Here is a 24,843-nt window from a genome sequence, read left to right on the forward strand (position 1 = left end):
GTGAGGGGAAATGAAATAAACAACTGCTATAATGTGCTTGCACAAGTGAGCACACCCTCTTATAAGTGGGAATGTGGCTGTAACCAATTACATTCAAACTCATGTTAAATTAGTGAAAGTGCCTCTGATTAATCCAAAATAAAGCTCATCTTTTCTTCGGCTTTTCACATGTGAAAATGTGTTATGTATAATTGTATATAGTTCTTTGGAGATTAGTTGTGCAGCACCGTGTGTATAGCACACAATTGTATTTTTTCTGTATTTGTTTTTCCTGATTTCTCTTTTTTTTTGTATTTGTTTTTTGGTTTTGTTTTTTATTCCGTGTTTAAAAAAGAAATACCCAATAAAAAGTTTATTAAAAAAAAAAAATGTGTTATGATCGGATGAAACCAATGTTGAACCTTTTGAGCATGATTCCAAAAGGGATGTTTTATGGCAAACGCCGTCTGGTGACCAGTCAGCCCAACCATTCTGTCTCCCTCTGTTAGTGTCATTGTTGTTTTATGTTTCTTGGACGGATTGAAAGTGTTAAATGAATTTTGTTGCTCTGTACTTGTGACATGTGCAATGATAATAGATTCCATTTCCATCACCTATATACCTACAGTGAAGCATGGTTTATGCTTGGGGCTGTTTGTCTTTAACTGGAACTGGGGCTTTAGTCAAACTGGAGGGAATTATGAACAGTTCCAAATACGAGTCAATGTGTTAGTACAAACCTTCAGGCTTCTGCTAAGAAAGCAGCCTGCAAAGCTTACTTGAACCTCTGAACTTTATTGAGTGTTGATCAAAAGCACATCAAATTGTGGCTGGTAATTTGGAATGTGATTGGTTAACTCTGAACACAATCCACAATACCACTTATAAAAAGGTGTGTATTTCAGTTGTTTAGTTGCACTTCCCCTCACGAAAATATTTATTTTTCCATTGGGTTGAGCAGGTTAGAAGTCACATTAATGGTGGAAAACGTTTTGAGATAATGTAACATGTTTTTTTATATCACAAAAAAGCCATTTCAACAGGGGGGGTGTATACTTTTTATATTCCCTGTATAAGTCTGATAAAGCATGAGCCTATTTCTTATCTATTGAATCAAAACTTTCCCTTTTTGAAATTCCCTCATCTTAAAACTGCTTGACATGCTGTAATGTCTTCTACCTGAACTACTCGAGCAAACACATTTGTTACATTCAAATTCTTACTTTTACAAAGCTTGTCAGCTCACTGACAAGTTTATGGGCGGCCTACTCAAGTTTTTAAAGACAGTTTCAACAAATGAATATGGAACATATTTGGTTTAATGTCAACAGTTTTAGATGTGTGACACCAGCAGGGATGCAACAGCTCCATAAAAATGAGAATTTTGTTTCGCTCATGACAAAATGTAAATGATCCGTCCATCTCTACACCAATGAAGAGCGACAGGAGGGAAATCTGATAGCTGCTTGAAGGTACAAGACGAAGACGTGTTTTTGTTTTTCAGACTGAATTAGTCTACGCATGGCAAAAATTGTTGTTGGAGAGGCTAGTCTTCTTCCTGACTACTGTTGATGTGCCCTTGAGCAAGGCCAACAATAGTTCAACAGATGCAGCGAGGTTCTATTCCCCTTCTACTCTGAAATCTCTTCATCCATGCTTGCAACTGGTTCATTGTGGTGTAAGTTGAATTTTCACTTTAGAATTACATTGCAATGAGCAGCCTACAATCAATTAAATGTAATGAAAATATAATTATATAATAATATACTGATAATAAAGTTGTTTTACCAAATCTATCATATAATACACACATTTTGTTTGAACTCAGCAAACAACTAACTTGCTTAAAGCAGGTGATAAAATCCACTCCTGAACATCAACATTGCAACTTATATCTATTCCAAGGTTATCAATAAGGAAAACAAACAAAATAACTACAAGTAAAATTGAAAAAAAAATTGTTAATGAAATAAAATAAAAATTAGTGTTTTTTATTTTTATTTTTATGAAAACTAACTGCAATTACATCTTACGTTATAATGATCGCGAAAATGTCGTTCGTTTTCATCTTTCGTCATTTTCAATTTATGTCATACATGAGCTTTCGGGGTTTATTTTCAATGCATTTCTTTTGGTGTTTCTGTACATCCATACAACAGAAGGAAGGTCAAACAGTTGTTTGAGAATTTGAGTTTACTTAACTTTATGAAACAATACTTAGGGATTTTTTTTAAAATGAATCTTGCACTCAACAAATAATCCACAATTTAAAAAAAAATAATAGAAAAACAATTTTTGAAAAAAACAAAGCAAAATAAAAACCAAACAAACAAACAAGGAATATTTGATTCGATACTTATACTTGAATATTTGATTCTAACAAACCTGCTCTATAAACTAATTAAAACTAACTGAATTTCAAAATCAAAAGCCAAAACAAAATAAAAACGGGAAAATCCCAAACTATTATAAACTTGACCTGCGGCTCATTCACATTACGGATATGAAGCTTCTGTGGGACACATGATAACATGGGAGACAAACCTGCGAGGACCATTTTCAGCAGAGTTTAAACATTTCCTTGAGAACACAGACCCACAAGAAAGAAGGAAGCAAAAAGAGGAGCCGTGGTTCAACTTTTCTCTGACGCCTTATCTTTTCCTTCACTGACATTTTAGGGTACGAACTATGACTCAAAGTCGATCCATCCATACTCATCTCCCACCGATTTCACAAACAAATTAAAAGCTAAACGCATACTGTAGCTGGTGTTCTCCCCTTGGATAAAACAGCCTCATAACAAAAAGTGAGTGGGGAATCAAGTGGCATCACCGCGCAGGAAAGCCTCCATGAATCCTGTTTGCATCCTCACACTGAGCGCTGACTGAGGAATAATCATTGGGGAGGCAGCCTAAATTAATACTCCAGTTGAGGCCGCCTCATTCTCTGTCATTAGGGCACATTACAGGGCCACAATATACATCATTAATCCAGGCACAAACAATTAATTAAAAGGCAGTTAAGGAGACAAGCTCGTGTCACTTCTCCCCGTGGTTTTAATAGACTGCAAAACAGCAGAGGGCCAAGTCAAAAAGGATCATTCCGCCATTTGCTTCCAGTCAGTCATCCTGGCTAATGGCTGCACTTGTCCTAGTTCTAGCTGTGGATTCAAAACCCAAAGTATTCGCTCACTCATAAAGTCAGAGAATGGTAAATTAATCATTTACAGTTGGATACAACAACTCCCACAGCACAACATCCAATGTTTGGATCTTAACAAGTAGACATACATCAGTCGTCCATCTGGTTTTTATTGAACATTTGGTTAAAGTGAAGCACCCAGTTTCATCACTACAGCAGTACAATAAATTCACACTAACAGAAAGGAAAGCATGGAGGGCAGCAGGGGCTAAGTGCAGCATGGTATGCCCACTGTCCAGCCTATGGCACAATGATAAATCACATATCCAGGCTGGGGGGAGGGGGTTATGGTTCAAATACTCAACAAATTTAATTCAGAAAGTGGTCAAACTTTGACTAAATAATCAGAGGTTACCGTCCAAATTTATGAGATTACATATGTTGCTGCTGTGGGTTCAGTGCTCTATTGTGCGTGTGGGGGGGGGGGGGGGGGGGGGGGGGGGGGTCTTGCCTGCTTGTGGGTGATGTACATTTTAAACAGAATAAATACCCTAAATAAATTCCACTAATGTGCTTTACACATTATACTGATCTGCTTTCAAGTTAAGATATACAGATACGATGCTGGTGGACAAATGTATAATAGGCAGCTGTATTGCCAACATGAACATAAACAGATGTACAGTTGAGTGTCAAGCCATTGGGAACATTGGGGTCTGAAACGCACACACAAAAACAAAACTGCATGCAACCAGTCCGCATACGATTCAGATTCTTAATTTAATATATTTGTACAAGGTTTTAATTTGTGTCCTGCAGCTTCACTTGGGTGTGTATTATAAATCACAATTCACATGTAATATAACAAAAAAAAAAACAAAGCTCCGTATTCCACAAAATTATATATTATATATTATATATATATATATATATATATATATATATATATATATATATATATATATATATATATATATATATATATATATATATATATATATATATATATATTTTTTTTTTTTTTTAACAGGTAACAATAAAGAAATTGTGTGGCTGGATCAAAACACATTCCCACATAAAGAAACAGTATTTTGCACAAGAATTGATATGGTTGATACAGCGTGTATCATACACACGTGAACAAAATTTGTGGTGCCAGTCTGCTAGTGAAAGAAAAATAATAATATTAATAATATATATACATGAAAAGTGACCAATGGAAAATAGACACTGATTTTAAATTGTGGTTCTACATAATTACTTAAAAAAAATAAACTCATGACACAGGCCTGGACAAAAATGATACTATCCTTAGTAAAGATTTAAAATAATTTGATCATAGGGTCATGTTCAACCAAGCTGTGTCCTCTAATTAGCATCACAGCTCCCTTCAAACTTTTAAGCAGTCAGTTGGCCTATTGAAAGGGTAGACACTGTGCTGTTTGGTGACACGATGTGTAGACACATTAAAAATGGACCATAGGAAGCTAAGGAGAGTGTTGTCTCAGGAGATTAGAAGGAAAATTATAGACGAGCAAGTTAAAGTTAAAGACTGCAAGACCATCCCCAGGCTTGATGCCCCTGTGATTGCAGTTGCACATATTATTCAGAAATTTAAGATCTACAAGAATGTAACCAAACTCCGTCGACATGGCCGCAGAAGGAATACTGAAGAGACCAAAAAAAAAAAATTACAGCTCAGAATGACTTTCAAAGATATTGAAGGGGAAATCCAAGGTCAAAGTACATTAATATCAGATCTGTCATTGTTTGAGCCAAAATGGACTTCATGGGAGATGATCAAGGAGGAAACCACTGGTGAAATTAAATAGTTAAAAAAATGCCAAACTGTCATGAGTCTTGCAACAGGATAATGACACAAAACTCACATCTAAAAACACCCAAGACTGGCTGAGAGCAAAACACTGGACTATTCTGAGGCGGTCTTCTATGAGCCCTGATCTAAATCCGACTGAACATCGGTGGAAGGAGATGAGTAATGCCATCTGGAGAAAGCACCCTTCAAAACTGGAGAAGTTTGGGTCAAAAGAAGTGAAGATCTCTCACTGAAAGTTACAAAAAATCATTTGACTGCAGTTATTGCCTTACAAAGTTGTGCGACAAATGATTAAGTTAAAGGTGCAATCATTTTTGTGCACACCTGTTTCATGAGTTTTTTTTTTTAAATAATTCTGCTCAACCGCAATTCAAAAACAGTCTTATTTTCATTAGTTAATTTTAAGTACATTTTAATTTATTGTTACTATTATTCAAATGATTTCCTTTCTTTTATTTTTTACCCCTTTCATTGCAGAGGGGTACCAGTAATTTTGTCCACGTGTATAAACAAATCAAGTTGTGATATGAAAAGTACTCGCTATCACATTGGCAGTGGCAGTACAACCAATCAAACAAAACAAACTAAAACACTCTCACAAAACTCAAATAAGAATATAAGGCACAATGTCTCATAAATATATGCAACTCATTTAGTACAGACATATTATGCAAAGGAAAATTTTAATTTAATTTAAAAAAGTAAAAATTTTGAACTACAGATTACATTCTATAGTGGATTTTTATGTATTTATTGTCAGCTGTCATAGTGGCTTAAACATGGCTTATACATACACAGGGGCTTCCAATTCTGTCAATATGTTAAAAACATATCTGTTGGATTCATGGAATATTAGGTATTTTCTACCTTTAACGAGATACAAAAGACAATTACAGCTGAGTGTAGTCCCCATGAAAAGAGACTTTGTTAGAAAACACAACCAGGGGCGTACTGACCAAAAACTGACCTTGGCATTCAAATTCAGAACCGCTTGTGCTCTGACAAGATGAATATCTGACCAAGTAAGAAGTACACACCCTTTGACCTCAACTGTGAGGTCATCTTATGTCAGGTATCATTGGAATTGAATCGGCTTCGGAGGTAGAACAACAATCCCCAAAAGTTGAGCTGCTGAAAATAAGTACAATAAACATGAAATAGCTCACACTGGATGAATGGGGATTTGCTCACACCATTTTATAAATTCAAAACATATGCAACCTGATACATTATAGTTAGAAGTAAAGCTAATTTATCAACATAAGTCATTGGTAGTCTGCTTGTTATAATGTCTGCTGTGCTGATTGGTAGCAAACACAGTACAAAAGCAAAACAACATTAACCCCTGAGCTTCGCAACAAATAGTGGTCAAAACAGTATGACAGTGTCATTTTAGGATGTCTTAAGAGTAACTTCTCTTTGGTTGTTCGGCAACAAAATGGTCAAACAGCAGTGACTGGCGGCTCAGAACAAATGGACAATAGGAAAATATCGGTCCCGGTTACTTTAGTAATTGCCACATCATGACTAATGTTGTACTTAAGTGTCTTTGGTGAAGCTAGACACACAAAGTGAATGGATCAGTCAGTCTGAGCACAAATCAATTATCTATGCATGGAAAACGAATCAAGTAAACGTCTCCTTTTGTTGTGAGTGTTTGAAAAATAATATATTTACATTCTTAACAGAAAACAATTTGTTTGGTTAAAAAATGAAATTGTATGAAAATGAAAAACTAGTTCTCATATGTCAGTGATTTCAGTTTCTTCATTTATTGGCCAACAGGCATTAACTTAACTCAAAAACTTCCTTGAACTCACTGTTGACCCTTTAGAATGATCAACTTCAGAAATTTTCCTTCATGCAAGTCTGTGATTTGAAGGGGAAAAAATAAATAAATGTGGTACTGATTGGATTATATCATTGTACAACTTCTGAAATGAAACGTTTTCTCTGTATTTTTAAGATGAAATTTTTAAATGATCTCATATTTTTAGTAAGACTATTGAATAATGACACCTGCATTTACATTTTAACTGAACACAGTCCTGTTGAAAATATGGCATCCTTTCCCCCACATTCACATTTAAAATGAACTTGAATACGTATACTCAGTGGATATAAAAAGTCTATACACTAACCCTATGCCCTAATCATATGGTTTTGTGATATCAAAAAGATGAATCATTCCAAAACGTCTTCCACATTAATGTGACCTTTACAACTCAATTGGAAACAACAACAAAAATATTTTAGGGAGGGCAAGCAAAATGAACAACTGAGATTATGTGGTTGCACAAGTGGCATGTGGCTTTGTTCAGAATTGCTCAGTCCCATTCAAACTAGGGCTGCAACTAACAATTATTGTAATAATCGATTATTCTGTCAATTATTTTGGCGATTAATCGATCGGCTTTTAAAATTCTCTTTTGAATTTATATGCCTTTATGACAAAGCAGGACATTTCAATTTGACAGTGCAGAAAACCTACACATTAATTAATTATGATTCGGTTACTGGTTTCGTCTGTAACATGTCAGAAAATACCAAAAGCAAAACTGGTGATCAATGTTTTCCAAAGTCTCAAAATGTTTTATTTTGATTCAAAACAACAATAACCAGTCTGCTTTCGTGGAAGACTACAGAAATACCAGAGTATTTACTGTTGAGAGGCTGACATTACGAAGATTTGGACAATTTTAAATTCAAAAAGTTCTTTATAGACTTTGTTAATCAACTAGTTGTCGATTAACGGCTTCACCTCTAATACAAACGCATTGCTGGCGTCGTCCGTAACCTGATAGGTCCAAATTTAGTCAATTTCATATTTGTTTTCGTATTGCTCCCCCACATGAGTTTTAATTTGACAAATTATTGACCAATCTAAAGTGTTGAAAATGGCCGCTCTCCTTGACAATGCAATCTTAATGGCTTACCATCATGCTGTTTATTTGGTTTCCTGATAAGTGATGGTTTTGGCGACGTGAGGACTTCACCCAATGCTATTGTCATGTTAAATGGGAGTCAGAACACTGATTAACAACAGTGACATTCCATAGAACAGAATGTCCATCCAGAATTGATGAAAAGACGAGAACAAAAACACGACTGCTCATCTGGGCTATGGGGTAGAGCGGCAAGAACGAAAACATTCAAGCTCGGCCACACACGTGAAATCTCCCAAACACGTTGAAAAAAAAGTTATGCTATTTTATTTAGTTTTTATCTAACCAGGTAGGACAGTTGAGAACAGTTTCTCATTTAAAATCTTATGATTTAATGAAACTAAGGTTGAAGCAGCAAGAGTCCAGACCTGAAACTGATGGGAAATCTGCAAGTGATCTGAAGAGAGTTGCAATCTGCCGGATTCGGAGTGTTTCTACAGAGTGGGCAAATATTGCTACAGTTGTGCCACGCTGATAGCAGGTGCAACCAGGCTACATATTCCGTTTATTTTTCAATTGAGTTGTACATGTTATATGGCACATTAACTCATTCACTGACAGACATTTTCAGACCCTCTTTTACCCTAACATTTGAAAAAAATGTGGAAAAAATATAAATAGGTTCCTAGGATTGAATGTCTGGACTGTGAAAAGACAAGTAAATTCATCAATGGCAGTGAATGAGTTCACGGTGGAAAACATTTTGAAATGATTTATCTTATTCAACATCACAAAAAAACGGCATCTGACCAGCCCTCCGTCTTTTCACATCCACTGCAATAGCTTCATATATGACTGCCGCTAACTGAAACAAAGTGGGTGGATGTTGCCATCACAACAGAGTAGCGTGTGCCCATGATGCTTGCACAAGATAATACTGGGCTAATGGTCAATCTGAGAAGGCACTGACCAAAAGCCCTGATCATTTATCACACAAGATGGAGGTCACCATGAAGTCCTGCTGCTGCTTTCCCAGCAGTTTGGAACAAAGATTGACTTTCACATTTATTTGGCTTGTTGTGTCTTGCCTTGAGTATCGTTTTAGAGAACATAATGGTGTAAGTCAAAGGCATATAGCCGTGTGTTGTTGGCCTATTCATAAGTGGTGTTTCACATTGCAGAGATGCAGTTGCTTCACTGTGTCCAAAAATAATTGAGTTTCATATTTCATAGACCTCCAGCTGGGAGATTTTGGTTGTTTCGTTATTTGTTTCGGTTCCATTCCCATCCAAAGACCTTCATCCCCAGTTTGACTGGCTTATTTACTGACCGCTAATAGAAGATCTTGTGATACTGAAGCGTCTCTCCATCTTCTGCTGCGCATGACTTTGCCTCCTCCGGCTCGCTCAACGGAATGAGAAATGAGACCCCGCGGCGGTCAGTGTGTGAAACTCCTCTTGATGGCTACGCTGGGGAAGAGGCTGGAGAGCTCTTGGGCTATCCTCGTGTCTATCTGGGAGCAGAAGGAAACATCCAGGAGTAGCAGCTGTGGACACGACTGTAGGAGTTTCTTCAATGAGGCAGCACTCACAAGCCGTGTACCTGACATGTCACAACATGGATATGAAGTCAATAAAGTTGCGATGTTCAATTATTCTATCAGGACAAATATGCTCAAAGGATGTCGCTACAGCATTGACTCATGTCAAATGAGTACACACACTTTGTGTGTATTTCATTCACTTACCATATTAATAAAGGTGTCAATAACTTGACATTGGAATGTTTTTTTTTTTTTCAATTTTCATTATTTTCCTATTAGAAAAACAGTTTTAACATCGGACCTCCGAGGTTCCACTATTTGCATGTATGTTGACGTTCCGGTTGTATCCACACACACCGAGCAGGACAAAATGCTTTGAGCCGCAACGAGCCAATCTATCACCATCATGTTTTGATGATCTTATTATCAACATATTGCATATGCCAGAAATGTAAAGGCACAATTTGCTTCTGATAGACATGCGTGAGCAGAGCTAATCAGAGTTACCGAGAGTCTGACTTGAGCTCTGAGTGAGGGGACACGTGAACTAGGTGGATGGAATCCAGCCTTGCAATGTGTCAGAGTTACAAATTGGCATTTCTCAAACAACCAGCCCAAGTTTCTATAATATTGCAGGACATAATGTGCCGCTGTCTGGCCATCAAAGCTACTCTTGTGTTTAATGAATGACATTCATGAGAGTGTTGGTGCCACCATTGACATGACACACGCAATATCCCTTCTGTAACGTATCTGGAAATCATTTACCCAGTATGTCCAGATGTTGTAGCAAGGGGCAGTTGGAGGCCAACTCCTCGACGTCCGAGTCACGGACCGTGCGATTGGCGGTGAGGAAGAGTTTGCGTAAGCGTGGTAAGCTGCGAGCGAGGTGCTGGAAACATCCAGTGCTGCTCTGCAGTGTGGGACTCCAGCCCAAGTCCAGTTCCTCTAACATCCTGAGCAGTCACGGATCAAACAACAAACAGTTGGCCGACTGGTTGGACTGCAAATATCAAGCGAGGTCAGCTTTGAAGTGCTGCCGGCAGTCGCAGCTGAATTTCACGTACCTGCAGCCAGAGACGAGCTCATTCAGGCCACGATCTGTCAGGTTTCTGCAGCGCCAAAGGTCCAGTGAACAGAGTGAGCGGCAGCGAGCGGCTAGCATACTGGCCACAATATCGTAGTCTTCAATCTGGAGAGAATCACTTTGAGTCAGGGTGCATTCACCAGCATGTGCAGTGGAACTATCAACCTCAATCTTAAGTGAATCTGCTCCTCTTTGGTATTTGGCTAAGAACATTTTCATATCTTTATCAATAAACTAAATGAATTGTGGTGACATGAAGCGCAGCAAACGTTCACATCTCATCTATGACAGATGTTTCATGATCTGGTCTCAGCAGAAGAATTTAGATCAGTCCGAAAAATGTCCAAAAAGCCAATGCAATACTCTAAAACTTAAATTTGCATTGTAAATATTTGAAAACTATATTTGAAGCTAGAAGGGTGGACGAGCAGTTAGCACATCTGACGCACAGGTGTGAGGTTCTAGGTTTCCTGTGCTTGCGTAGGTTTTCTCTGGGTACTCGTACTTTCTCCCACATTCCCAAAACATGTTTCTTAGGTCATCTAAAGACTAAATTGTATAGAGCTGTGAATTTGAAAGTTTGTTTGCCTATTATGTGTCCTGTGGTTGACTGGTGACCGGTCCAAGTTTTACCTGACTTTCACCCAGAGTCAGCAGGGGGAAGTCTGGATCTCACCCACAACCCATTGGAGGATACACATTTTAGAAAGTAGCTGGATGGTTGCATGGATGTACAATTTGCTCAGAAAAGAAAGGGAAATCCTTGAATTTCAATACAAATACACAAACACAAAACTATCAGTTGCTCAAGTGTGGCATTGCCGTCTGCGATGTGGCTAAGCTCCTGTAGTCACTAGTGAAATGAAAATTCCTTTTATGTTAAATGGTTACAAACTATTTAACAAGTGCGTCTCTGATTAAGCCCGAAAGTTACCTCACCCCAAAAATCTGATGATCGAAAATTACCTTTAAACATATTAACTCTTACGTTACTTCTAGTTAAGGTTTACATCAAAAGGAAATGATCTGCAAAGTGGATCAAAAACATTATCAAAAAAGTTACAAATCATTTTGATGCCATTTGACTGGACATCTACATTGCAGCCCATCTTCAGCAAGTGCACAAACAAAATGGCAAAGCAGGGATAATAACAAGAACTGGGCGTCCCTTTGAAATTGACAAAGTGAAATGGAAACCAAACTGGTCACTGAGGCTGCCAACAAGCCAGCAGCATCATTAAAAGAACTGCAAGAATATTTGGCAATTAAATGTGGGCACTAAATGACAATGGCTTGTATCCCTCAATACGTCTGCACTGCGACTAGTGGCTCAAGATGGAAGACTCATCTACCAGAGACAAAAAAAAAAAAAAAATGATTAAAGACGCTTAAAAGTATGCCTCATAAGTTAATGAGACAAAGATTGTATCTTTTTCTTCATCATTCCAAAAAAGGGTATTTCACACAAAAACTACCCTGCACGCACCCAATGTACAGTACACCATACACCAGAAAGCATGCTAGTAAGATGCCAGCAACCCAAACGTGAACAGCAATTTCACTCCCTCAGAAGAACAGTTTGACTGGGCCAGCCAGACCCACATACGAATCCGAATGAATATCAATTTGATGGAAAAATTTTTTTTTTTAATTTGTGTGTCATTCAAACTTGTGGGCCATTTTATTTTCAATAAATAAAAACAATTGAATAAAATAAATAGGAGCTTATAAACAACGTAAACATACAGATGATGGTATTTTATTTAGTTTGTTTCCTGATTAAAATATCAAAATTTCATATTGTTCTGCATACGTAACTTTTTTTTTTTTTTTTAAACCCTTTAGAAGCACAAATGGGTTAAAGATGACCTGGAGAGCTTTTTTTTTTTTTTTCCCCCCCACAGTATCGTTGTAATAAAAGCAAATATCATTATTTCAGTTTTCAGGTATTTGATATCCACCCATTCAAATTTTAACTAACCGTTTTATATATTTTTGTACAATTGAAATTCCTTAAATTATTACGCAAACTCCCCAAAGTGGGTCAAAAATGACCTGCATTCATTTCTTATGGAATTGGATGGCAACTTTTCATTTTTTCCAACTGTGATGTTCAGGAATATACATTTTGCCGAACATACAGCCAGACTGCTTTTGAAGTGTCACCTCTTGTAGCACCTGTTTTACTAGAGGACTATTTCAGAGGTTTTGGGATTAAATGGCAACCAGACCAACGACGGACGGATGAACATATATACGTATACGTACATGCATACGCATTAGCCATCCCCCCCGTCCCGTCTCCCCCCCAAACCAGGATTGATCTGTTTCTGGACATTTTTCTGTTGGCTATTTTTCCTTTTTCAAAATGTTAAAAATTTTGAGCGCAAGAGTTTGCTATGCTACAATGCTGAAAAAGTTTTTAAAAAATAAAAATCTTTCAAAAGTAAAACCAGACTATGTGGAAAACATGTTAAGACATACTACAATACAAATAATAATTATTTGCCAGAATGTCACAAAACATATGATACGATTTATTTTCGACCCACTTATGGAAAAGTGTAAGGTCAAGTGCCTCATGTATCTAAGTTAAGTGTGTTTGCTGAAAAGCATAAACGAGATCAACAATTTACAGTTTTTTTTCCTCCTTCCATGACAAAATTCCTTCATGCATCCATTTCCTCACAATCCCGCTTATCCTTTTTAAGGTCACAGGGTGAGCTGGAGGCTTTCCCAGTAGACTTTGGGCAAGAAGCAATTCACACCTGCGATCACAGTCATCACTCAGGGACAGTCATCAATTTCAGGGCCAATACAATTTGGCAAAAATGAATATCAATTTGGTATGTACTCTTGTCTCTTTGTCTTTTCTATCAAGAGGTCTGTCTGTCCACCCGTCTGTCTAAATGGAGCTTTAAGATGATAGTTCCTTTCCATCAAACATCTATTAAAATCTCATGTTATCGAAGCGGTGCTGCTTCCTGTCACAATATTGCAGAATTTCCACATTGCACAACTAACAATGGCTTATTCTAATTTATGCTGGTGTTTATGTTGTGTTTATTCTTACCCTGACACAGCTCCCGAGGTTCAGGTGTTTTAACTCGATGCAGAAAGTCAGGATGCTAAGAATAGCTGTTTGCTATAGAGACGACAAGGAGAAAAGACAAGAGGAATGTAGGAATCGTACATAAACTGTGCACACCCAGAAGATGGTTCTGTTTGGAGAATCCCTCCAGACATCTACGTTTCATACGAATACAGTACTTTGTATAATAACTTCCAAGTCTAACCGGGCTTGAAACTCATACTTCCAGAATTGACATGCACTTGAACTTAACAAAGACATTTAACAGATTGTAAATAAATATACATATACTTTAGTAATGATGAGTGTAAAATAATGATAAATTAAGGTTGAATAATGTCAGTCACCTGTACGTGAGGAAAGGTTTTGTTTTTATGCTGACCCATTTATCAGCAGTGAAACAGTGTCAGCGTACGTAGACATGCTCAACTCTGCCTCTGGCATCTTCTCTTCGGCGAGCGAGACAGTTATGTATTGAGTGACAAGATCATGACAGCCTGACAACAAACGCGCGGCTCATTCTGTCTGTCTCGCTGTAAACAACCAGCAGGAAACTGCATGTGTAGCTCCATCCATCCTTTACAGAAACTCAACTTGTGTCTACAACACTTCAAAATGAAAACATGACAAAGAACTAAAACCATGAAGATCTGACACCAGAGTCACTACTTTTTCATCTTTCAGACAACCCTGAACATGAGCACTGTAGTATGTCATCGGGCCCGCCTGTGATCCGAGTTAATTGACTGCTTATTTTAAAAGCAACGGTGCCTACTCTGAGACATGTCCAATAAAGACACATAAAAAATACACACATTAAGACAGTGTGTTTGCGTGTTGTGTTTAAGCCCCCCCCCAAAAAAAAACTAATTAAAAAAGGCTCAGATCACAAATATGAATTTGCAGAAAAACACATGCCCGAGTTTGAGTTAAATAGTTAATTGTTTGTGTTTACGTGACCCCGAAGTTCGGCAATGAGCATTAGTAAAGCTACGTTAGCTTGTTAGCCACCACAATCAGTCAGGACGATCCATCACAGGAGAAGGTCAATCTGCCAAATTATATCAAGAACAAACATCTTTGAAATGTTACTCCAATTGCATTCGGTCTGACATGGAAGATAGGCTTTTGCTGCAGTCGAACCAGACTGTAAACATTCTCCTTCGACTCGGTCTGTTTACGGACACATGCAGTTTCTCATGTATCATTGCATAAAGAAAGTTGAAAGAAGAATGTTGTTGTTTAAGTGATCTGTCATTAGTCTACTTGTCCACATTTTGTGTTTCATATGGATGCAAATGAGTTGAAAACAAGGCTTTTGATAGTCAAACTGCAGTAAAAGCAAGTGTCATGTTTTCCTACTTAGGAGTCAAACACTTTGTTCCTCTAAACCAGTGGTTGGCAACCTTAAATACTCAAGGAGTCATTTGGGCTGTCTACCACAGGAAAAATTATTTTACCAGTATGTAAAAAAAAAAAAAATAAAACATTGTGGGTTGTATTGATGAAATCAATTAATTGTAGTAAAAACATTATGAAATCTGAAAAAAATTGTTTTCTTGAAGCTTAATTTCAAATAAAATAGTTCATGACTATTTTTCATAATGAAATAGTCAAGGACAGCCACAGAAGATGGATGAAAGAGACACATGCAGCTCTGGGGCCGCAAGTTGCATACCACAGGCTCTAAAAAAATCCATTTTGTCCGTGATATAATAACGATGATGGTCGTTATCATGTTCCTAATTGATTTGGGTGGCTAATAAGCTAAAAATCTTTACCGATGCTCGTTATCAAACCTCGGGGTCACTTTCAACATGACCAATTAAGCATTCGAATAAAATGCAGTCCCATTTTCTTTTTATTCGAGCCAAAATTTAACCATGAAAAATGTTGTGTTATATTGAAAAAAATACTTTTAGTAAAAGATCATAGGCCACTCAGGGTTACATGTTAAAAAGCCAAAATATGTCCTGTATAACAAAGAGCTGTCTTGCATTGCTGTGAACTTCCAAGGTACAAACAACAAGGATACTGATATATATGAGGATGTGTGTTGACGCCGCCTACCTCAATCTTGGTACGGTAAAGCACCAGTCTGCGGAGACGTGTAAGTTTGGAAATGTGTGTGAAGGCGTGTGGGTGAAGTCGGTCGCAAGAGGCCAGGTTTAGCTCCTGCAGCCCCGGACAAGTCTGGGCGAGGACCTCCATACAGGCCTCATTCAGGAAGTGGCAGCAAGACAGCTCCAAACACACCAGACTAAGCCCACAGACCTTCATGAAACTGTGGAAAAAGGACGAAATAACAATAGATGAAAAAGTTACTAATATGCATAGCTGTAATATTACCAATGGTTTAATCAAGATTAAGAATTACCACACAAACTAAAAGTACTATCCCCAAAACGGGTAGTTTGCCATGTATGCTTTCTTTCTAAACTTTTCAAGTTCTTCAAGGCCATTTCTATCCTTGAGAACTCGTGCTGACAGTCTGACCTGCTGAAGCTATTGAGGGTGAGAGCGCCACGGTTGCCAGTCCAAGAAAGGTTGAGCCTCTGGAGGCGTGTGCAGCGGCTCTGCAGGTGTCCCAAGGAGGTGTCACTCAGCCTGGCCCAGTAGGGCTGCAAACTCAGCTGGGTGTATTGCAGCGGGTCACAACAGTGCTGGTGTAGCATCTTACAACTCTGGGCCAGACGGCACAGGTCTGGCAAGGTCAGGTGGCTGAGTATTAGTTGAATGAGCTATGGATGGATAAGGGGGAAAGGGGGGGGGGATAAGAGAAGAGGAAAGTACTTGAGCAGAGAAGGCAACAAAGCACAAATGAATAACAAATATCAAACAAAGATGAGCATGCAGTGGTAATTTGGGATCGAGGGCAGAAGGGAACATGGCCTCATTAGAAAGTGCTGATTTACCTTAATTGGAGGCATTTTTGTAATTCAGTACAAAGCACTAATTCAAATGCAAAATGAATGTGTATGAATTTAATTTTTTTGAAATCCAGCGTTCCGTTCCTGCCAACTCTCTTTAAAGGACATGAACCAGTCGGCCTCTAAAGCTACCATCTGAACTCCCTAAATGGCTTGTTCGCAGTGATCTGTAAGAGAGCAATTATCAAATGCATTTGGTCCAGGAACCCCTTACAGGGGAGACAATTAAACCTCCATAACTACTATACCCCTAAATGACGTAGGAAATAAGAAGTTGCCTATTTTTAAGAAAATATAGGTTGTAATGTTACAATAATAAATTCATGTTTTATTGACAAAAAAATAAAGCAGAATCTTGACAAGAAAAAAAGATGTATTTTGTCAGGATAAAAAAGTCAGCATCTTTAAGTAGAAGTCAACCCAAACATATTTTTTTCAAGAATATGTTCCCTGCAGGCCCACTAGTTGAAACACGGCATTCTGATTAATTTTGCGTTTGTGGAATATAAGTTAAGCAGCAAAATGCACTCGTTTTTAGCCATCTCCGGGCGCGGCCATTTTGTCTTCTGTCGACTGAAAATGACATCACAACTGCTCACAACGATCAATATATATATATATATATATATATATATATATATATATATATATATATATATATATATTAGTGTAGGGATGTCAGATGTACGTATGTGATAATATCGAACACTTATTTGTCATAATTGGCCCAAGGCAAAGGTAGGTAGTAGTGCAGTAATTTATTATGTTTATTTTATGAGTGTGTCACTTTCTGTATGTAGATACAGTACATGGAACCTCGGTTTAAGGAACCCCCAAAACACCTCACGATTTAACGGACAGAAATTTGTGTCCAGTTCACTCCAAAGGCCCATTTGTGCAGTAGTTGTCAAAGTTTGTTAGCTCCAGAATTGGCCGCTGTTTACTGGCACAGTGCGGCAATCCACAGACAGCGACTGAGACATGCATTTCCAGGTTGTGACGCTGTTGTCACAGATATACGGTAGACTAGAGCAAGCTTTCACATGCCATTGTGGTAGCCATGTTGGCAGTGCCCACGTTCTCATCAAAGGCAGTGCATGGATATATGTGGCAGGGGTGACTGTGCCAGTATGGAAATTAGCTTAGCATTGCTGTACGCATGCAGCTCAAAAGGTCCGGCATGGATAATTTGGAAAACTGGACGATTTCCCAGTGGACGGGGCTGCTGTATGCAATACCCTGGGGCCGCTATTCCGGCCCGCACATTACTTTCGGATCTGTTTTGAAATCAGACAATTAAATGCATTTGGACATTTAAAGGTATTATCTTCCTTACTTCTCATACTAATGCACTACTAACATATTGAGTGTGGTAGGCTATTTTATTAAATATAGCACTGACTGCACAACATTTGTTACTAATGGTGTTATCAAATCAGACCTGAAATTTTCGGCTCTTTTCCGGTGTCAATTGTATATAGTGTTTTATGTTAATTTATTGATTAACACTTGTGTATTATGGCCTTTTTATTATTTTTTGTTTATTGTTTTGTAAATTTCTTTGTTACAGCTCTTACTGTTATGAAATGCACAGAGCTGGGCAGTCCGTCCCTGGGCCGACAATGTTTATGAATATGGCCGGGGGGCAGCGGCCGGACGGGCAAAGAGGGTCAAGTGCCCAGCTCTGGAAATGCGCTATGTAAATAAAATTGTATTGTATAGTATTGTATTGTAACTACGTAATTTACACCCTGTCTGTACAAAAAAGCACACATTAACAAGGCATAACACAGTCACAGGTGTTACTTGTAACAGCTTGTAAGCACATTCAATTGTAATGATACACTAATAAGGCTAAAATTGCATATCTACATTAAACCATTCTGAAATAAAGTGGGACGGTCTCAGCCAGGAAATTTGAGTGCTGAAATTGAGTCTCACTCCGGCTCTGGTCCTATTATGTGGCTATTGTTTAATGGAGCGAGCTCTCGATATGTCGGATGTGTACACGTCTTTCAAACATGCTATTTTTGGAACAGTATACAGTTTTGTTTTTTTGTCAAGCCCTTACCCGTGGCATCCAAGCATAAGTAGTGAAGGTGAAAAAAGGAAGTGCACTAACATTGCAGCTCATTGCAGTGCACTAACATTGCAGCTCATAAACTGCACGCAATTACCCGCACACCCCCAAACAGCAGCGATGTAAGTTTGGATATACGTAGTGTGAGACTTTTAAAACAGTTTCAAGCTTTTTTATATTTAATTACAATAATGTTCTACTGTTCTGGGCATTTTTTAGGCCACAAAAATTGTACACAACAATAACTTTGTACTGAATTGGGTGTTTTTAGGCGACGGAAAAAAAGTACTTCAATCTAACGGACAACCCCTTGCCCGAATTTGTCCGTTAAATCGAAGTTCCACTGTACTACCTCTTCTCATTTTGCTTTGTTGGAAATAACTGCCACATAAGCCTGATACTTAGCAATAGCCTTATCAAAGTCAGGATTTAGTTGTAGTCATCGAAAAACAATAGCATTAATGGAAACTCTTGCTTCATTAGAGCTCATGATGATTCACCTCATAGGGTAGTTTGTCAAAGTAGCCGTTGCCTGTCCTGCTATCTGCACCCTGTCTGAACGCACCACCCAGATCAGAAAGGTCATCCTCACTGTCACTCAGGTCAATGATGTCGATGACAGGCATTTTGTAGAGCGCGAGCATGGGCCTCTCTTTCACGCCACGTAGGATGACGGCATCCAGCTCAGTGTAGTAATCCAGAAGAGAGCTGTTGACCTCCAGGCGTAGCAGGTTGGTGGGAAAACTGATGTGCTTGATGTTGGGTGAAAACTGGCGAGCCTGGGGTGCCAGCACCTTAGTGGGCTCCCCCGACCACAACACCTCCCACCTGCACGAGAGAAATTGGACGGAATAAACGTCCTATCCACTATTTATTCATTTTGATGACTATGACTTATCAGTGTTTAAGATCGCAAGCCTATGTATTTTAGCATTTAAGTGGTATGTTATTCAGGTGACTCAGGCATTTGAAGCTACCGATTATCACGTACTGAGTTACAATTCTGCTGTGCGGTAGTTTTTACTTATCGAGATTTTGTACGACATTTGCCTTACATTCGCCATCATAAATCAGTTCCATTCCTCGTGCGCGAACAGCCAATGATCTCTGTTGATGGACGACATTATTCCTATCTAATATTACACTCCAGGAAGAGAACACACTCCTCAGCCAACCTGCTAAGGTCTTTGAGAGAATCCATCAGGAAGTCGAACCCTCATAGTCAGCAGGAGCAGTGTGGTTTTAGACTTGGCAACAGAACAATGAACAAGCTCTACAACAGCCTCAGCAGGGTTCTGGAGGGTGCATGGAAGTTTGACCCAACCAGTCTACATGTGCTTTGTGGACTTAGAGAAGGCATTCGCCCATGTACTTCGGGACGGGAGTTCTGTGGGAGGTACTTTGGATTATAGGGCACCGGAACCCCTGAAACGAGCCGTTTGGTCCCTATCCAAACGGTTTCAGAGTTTGGCCCATATTGCTGACATTAAGTAAGATTCATACCCAGTGAAAGAAACACCCAACATCCAACCCTGCTACAAGGGGGGTTTCAAAGTGTGTAGTCTGGTATTGTAGCATCTAACAGGGTATGCCTAAAGCCTGTTGTTCTAGACAGGCTTATTTTTCTTGCCAAATTTGTGTATGAAAAATATGCACCTTGCTGGTATGTATCTGCATGGAGAGCTATATATTGTAAGTGGGATTTTGTTTACAGGGACAAAAGCTAACTTTGTATAAAAGCAGCAGCCTTTATTCATTTATGTTAAGACATTTTCTTTGTCACATACTGATCCCATGGGGAATATTTTTGTTATGTAAATTCTCACAACATTTAAAATGTTTTGTCAAAATATCTTAAAGGGAAAGTGAAGGAAAAAAATGTTCTTTGCAATAATATGTTCTATGCACCCCCACTACTCTAAAATCAGCATTCTGATTCATTTTGCATTTGTGGAATATGAATTAAGCAGAAAATTCCACCCCTTTTTATTAATCTCGGGGGGGTCGACTTTTTTTCCCTGAATTGCCACTTGCTGTCGACTGAAAATTACATCACAGTGCCTAAGGGCTCAGATAATGACCATCATGGGTCATGATCAAACCCTGTTTTCTGGGTTTGGTCATGTGACGTTCACAAAATGAGCCCTTAGGCACTGTGGTGTCATTTTGAGTGGGCACCAAGTGGCAGTACAAGGCAAAATGGCCGCCCCCTGGGATGGATAAAATGGGTGGATTTTTCAAGTTTAGACTAGTGGGGGTGCAAACAACAATTATTATTAATTTAAAAAAAATTGACTTGACTTCCACTCTAAAGATTATGTTTAAGGGCTATTTTGTCTGAAATTAAGCACATTTATTTTACATTTTTTAAACGAAAATAATTCTTTCAATGGAAGTTGATAGTTAATACTGTACTCATTTTACTTTTGCGTCAATGAAGGGGGGAAATTAATTAGAATCAGAAACTGCATTTTTTATACAACAACCTGATGGAATACAGTATTTGCCACTTGCATAGTACTTCAAGATGGCAGTACATGATGGACACAATCCAAACTATTTGTTAAGAGTGAGTTGCGTAAATACAAATATGGTAATGTCACTTCCATGACATAAAATACAACACCACTCCAAAGTGCTAGGTCTACACAATATCAGAAAAAAAGTGCGATATCGATATTTTGGCAATATTTAACATGTTCATAAGAAATTATCTTCTTATTATCTAATGAAAGAAATGCATGTTTTCATGCGGCAAAATCAGCAGGATGTACTTTTTTTTAACTTTTTTCTTTAACAAGCTTCTAATGAGCTGATCATTTGAATCAGGTGTGTTGGAGGAGTGAGACATCTAAAGCAGGCTGGATAGGGGCTCTCGTGGAACGAACTTGGGCGCCCCTGCGTTAGAGGAAGCTTTGCTTTAGCGTCTGGGTGTAAGGTATCGCAAGTCAGACCCATTAAAGAATACTGAACATGGATCGTGATAAGACATGGGAGATTTTATGCTGAGCTGGGCATCGTCGAACCGCCACCGCGTTCCTTCCTGCATATTTAATCGACCACGTGGTCCCGGTCCATCCCTTATCGGCGACAGCCAATCGGCGTTGAGAACGTAATCTTCACGTCACAAGCAGGCGCCACACGAGCAGACACGCCGCCAAACAAAGAAAAAATATCAAACAAAAACAATAGACACACACACGCGCACAAGCGTGGTCATCAGTGAAATAAAAACAATATGCGTCACTGTTGTATTTTTTCCTTACTCGGCCGCATGTCAGAAGTGCGGCACCTGCGTATGACGTGGTATAGGTTAACTTTCGTTCTCGATGTCATTTGGCTGACTCGGACCGACTGGGAGCACGTGGGTCAATTAAATATGCAGATGGGAAACAGGCAATGCCCAGCTCTGCTTTTATGCATTTGCATTAATTTCCCTACTCCGAGTCACCTTAACTCATTCAATCCCAAAGACATATTTATATGCCAGTCAATCTTACTAATTACTTATTAAAAACATTCTCAAATGTTTTCAAACATGAGGGTAAAAGAGGGTCTGAAAATGTCTAGTACTGATTAATTTGAAGAATTCTCATAAGCATAGTGTATGTAAGCATGTCAACATGTAATTTATACAACATCCATCCATCATCTGAACCACTTTATCCTCACGAGGGTCGCGGGCGTGCTGGATATACCGGTACATACAATTACAAATTCACATTGCGTCTGCTCATACTCTTCAAAACCAGATTGTTGCCTCACCTGACATCCGTGGGTGGATTTTGGGAAAAGGGGTTATGCGAGCAGGCCAGAATCTGGACAATAGCCCCAGGGTAATAAGTCTCAAGCACCTCCACAGCTGTAGGGTAAACAGGCTCTTCAAAGCCCAGCTCAATATAATCCTGGCTGTAGAAACTTTTAGGGGTGCGCCGGAAACGTGGTGGAGCGCTGGCACATTGTTCCCACCAAGTTCCATAAGTTCTGAAGACCGCAGTCTGTGTAAAGTCCCCAGAGCTGGGGTAGACATTAGGTACACCAGCCAGGTTCCACATAGTGTATGACATACTATTCTCACTGCCATAATGAGAGCTGAAGTCCAAAACCTCCTTGGTGTACTGCTCCACCTCCACACTGACAGGCAATATCGCCCGTTGGCCAGACTCCACTGCTCGCCGACTGGTCAGTGCCTCACCACGAGTCCCACTCCTGGAGCGTCGCCGCAGACAGATATAGTAAAACATGCTCAACAGAGTTAACATAGGGAACTCTAGGCTGTTGGAGGCAGTGGGGAAGAATGGAGACTAGATGAAGGAAGAGCCTGCACCTACTAGAAGCACAATTGCTCTAGGGTGATTTGTAAAAAAGTGCAGGTTAGAGGCCTGGCCGCATGCATGACCTGTAGGTTAGAGACAAACACTCATGAGTGTGGAGTGCCAACACAGAATATTTCCTGACTGGAACAATGTAATACACATTTCTAAATCATTGTCTATTATTTGAGCTAATCACAGGTTGAAAAGAAATGGACTATGACGCCATGTATAGATGCTCATCAGCTCTTTTGTGTCTTTCCAGTTTGCAATATCAATAAGTAGAAGACTTTTAACTTGTGTTTAATATTGCATTAATGGCGATTGGTTGTAGCTTGTTGCCAGTAGTGATGGGGAAACAAGTGATCACTTGGTGAGTTCAATCCATACCCAACCTAGTAAAACTGTATATCGGTAAATACTGGTCAATACAATCTGAACTATTAAAATGACCTAAAACGACATTCTGGTGATTACTTTTTCTTTTTGATTGTTTGGTTGGTTGGTTCTTGTGTTTTTTGTTTGTTTGTTTGTTTGATTGATTATAGTTAGATACCAAACTGAGATAAACGAGCAATGAAAATGCAAAAATGAGTATTGCTAGTGATATGCCGTATGCTACAACACTGTAGTTCGGTATTAGATCTGGCATGCAAAGTAACCACAAAGCATCGTTGTCCATAGTAGCTTTTTGCGACATATGCAATGTACACATTGTACGTGTAATATCACATGAACGTTGCAAAAGTGTTTCGGTAAAACATGATGTTTGCCCGTGAAGCAACAAACACTGGGTGTAAGTGCGTTCGCGTTTAAGTGACAAGTTGTGTTAAAACGCTGATGTTAGTTTTGGTGTTAGCTAGCTAGCCTACAGACAGACTCGCGTTAGCTCACCTTTCAAAACATGGCCAGTTTGCCAACAACCAGACATAACGGAACACACATGGGGAAAGAACTGTTGAATGTAGATGGATGTATACATTCATTGAGGGGGATAATTCTACTTCCATTCTCAAAATACATTAACAGCCAGAGTCGCATTCCAGACGTTACCTTGTGATGCCTTCCATAACGTGGGACACTGCATACACACCAAGCGCTCGTTATATCAGCAACACTTTGCAGTACTGTGGAAAGCAAAACTGTGATGTGTGGAATTCACTGAGAGTAAATAAATTGCATATTTGATACGCATACCCACTGAAAAACTATATCGTATAAGGAGAGAGAAAAAAATGGAACATTTGTACTGCACTACATAAAGGCAGCTATTCAAAAAAGTATTGTAATATACATGTCATATTATATTCACATCCTTTTAAATCAGATTAAATCAGAACGATTCAAGCATCACCCATAACGGCAGGAAGCTACATGGTATCGATGACAAGCTGCAGCGAGCTCGTCAAAACATAAGATCAACATCCGGTCGGTTAGAGAAAAGCATTCTGGGAGTGGTAGTTTTTATACAATACTGTTTACTTCCTCGAAAGACATTACACTAAATATTTAAACAAGATACCTAGATATGAATCTCAAAATTATGTCAGTGTAACCGTTACTGGGCTATTATTAATACGGCGTTGCCATTGGTTAAAAAAAAAAAAGAAGAAGAAATAAAAGTTTTAAAAAATACGTCAGAAAGTGACTTGAACATAAGAGTACATTTGAATACGTAAAAAAATGGGTTGATAAGCACCAAGCGTTACGACATTTAAAAAAGCAAACACAAATACAGTAGTTTTAAAATTCCAAAAATACACATTGTGTAGAATGAATATTATGTATTATACTGTACATTGCATACTATATTTGCATCAGAAATGGCATATGGTCTAAAATATGTTCTAAGTAAATCATGTAAGTGGCTTTCTCTGCCAATCTGCATGAGAGGAGACAAAAGTCAACAACTACTATATTGTTAGAGTAAAAGCCCCATTTACATTAGTGTCATCTA

The 24,843-nt window shown here is 38.7% G+C and overlaps 1 protein-coding gene across 1 annotated transcript; it reads right to left on the reverse strand.

Moving 5' to 3' along the window:
- Positions 1 to 4,136: 4,136 nt before the first annotated feature.
- fbxl4 (F-box and leucine-rich repeat protein 4) lies at positions 4,137 to 22,860 on the reverse strand. The gene is made up of 8 exons (XM_086038675.1): positions 22,339 to 22,860; positions 19,074 to 19,401; positions 16,060 to 16,304; positions 15,634 to 15,847; positions 13,546 to 13,617; positions 10,453 to 10,577; positions 10,154 to 10,341; positions 4,137 to 9,444 (listed from the first exon to the last, which is right to left on the reverse strand). Exons 1-8 carry the CDS (start codon positions 22,833 to 22,835, stop codon positions 9,281 to 9,283), a joined length of 1,833 nt encoding a protein of 610 aa, XP_085894801.1. The 5' UTR covers positions 22,836 to 22,860; the 3' UTR covers positions 4,137 to 9,280.
- Between the last annotated feature and the right edge of the window lie 1,983 nt (positions 22,861 to 24,843).

This window comes from Filicampus tigris, chromosome 8 (genome assembly GCF_054856515.1).
Source record: "Filicampus tigris isolate MCC_2025a chromosome 8, RoL_Ftig_1.0, whole genome shotgun sequence".
NCBI classification, from domain to species: Eukaryota; Metazoa; Chordata; class Actinopteri; order Syngnathiformes; family Syngnathidae; genus Filicampus; species Filicampus tigris.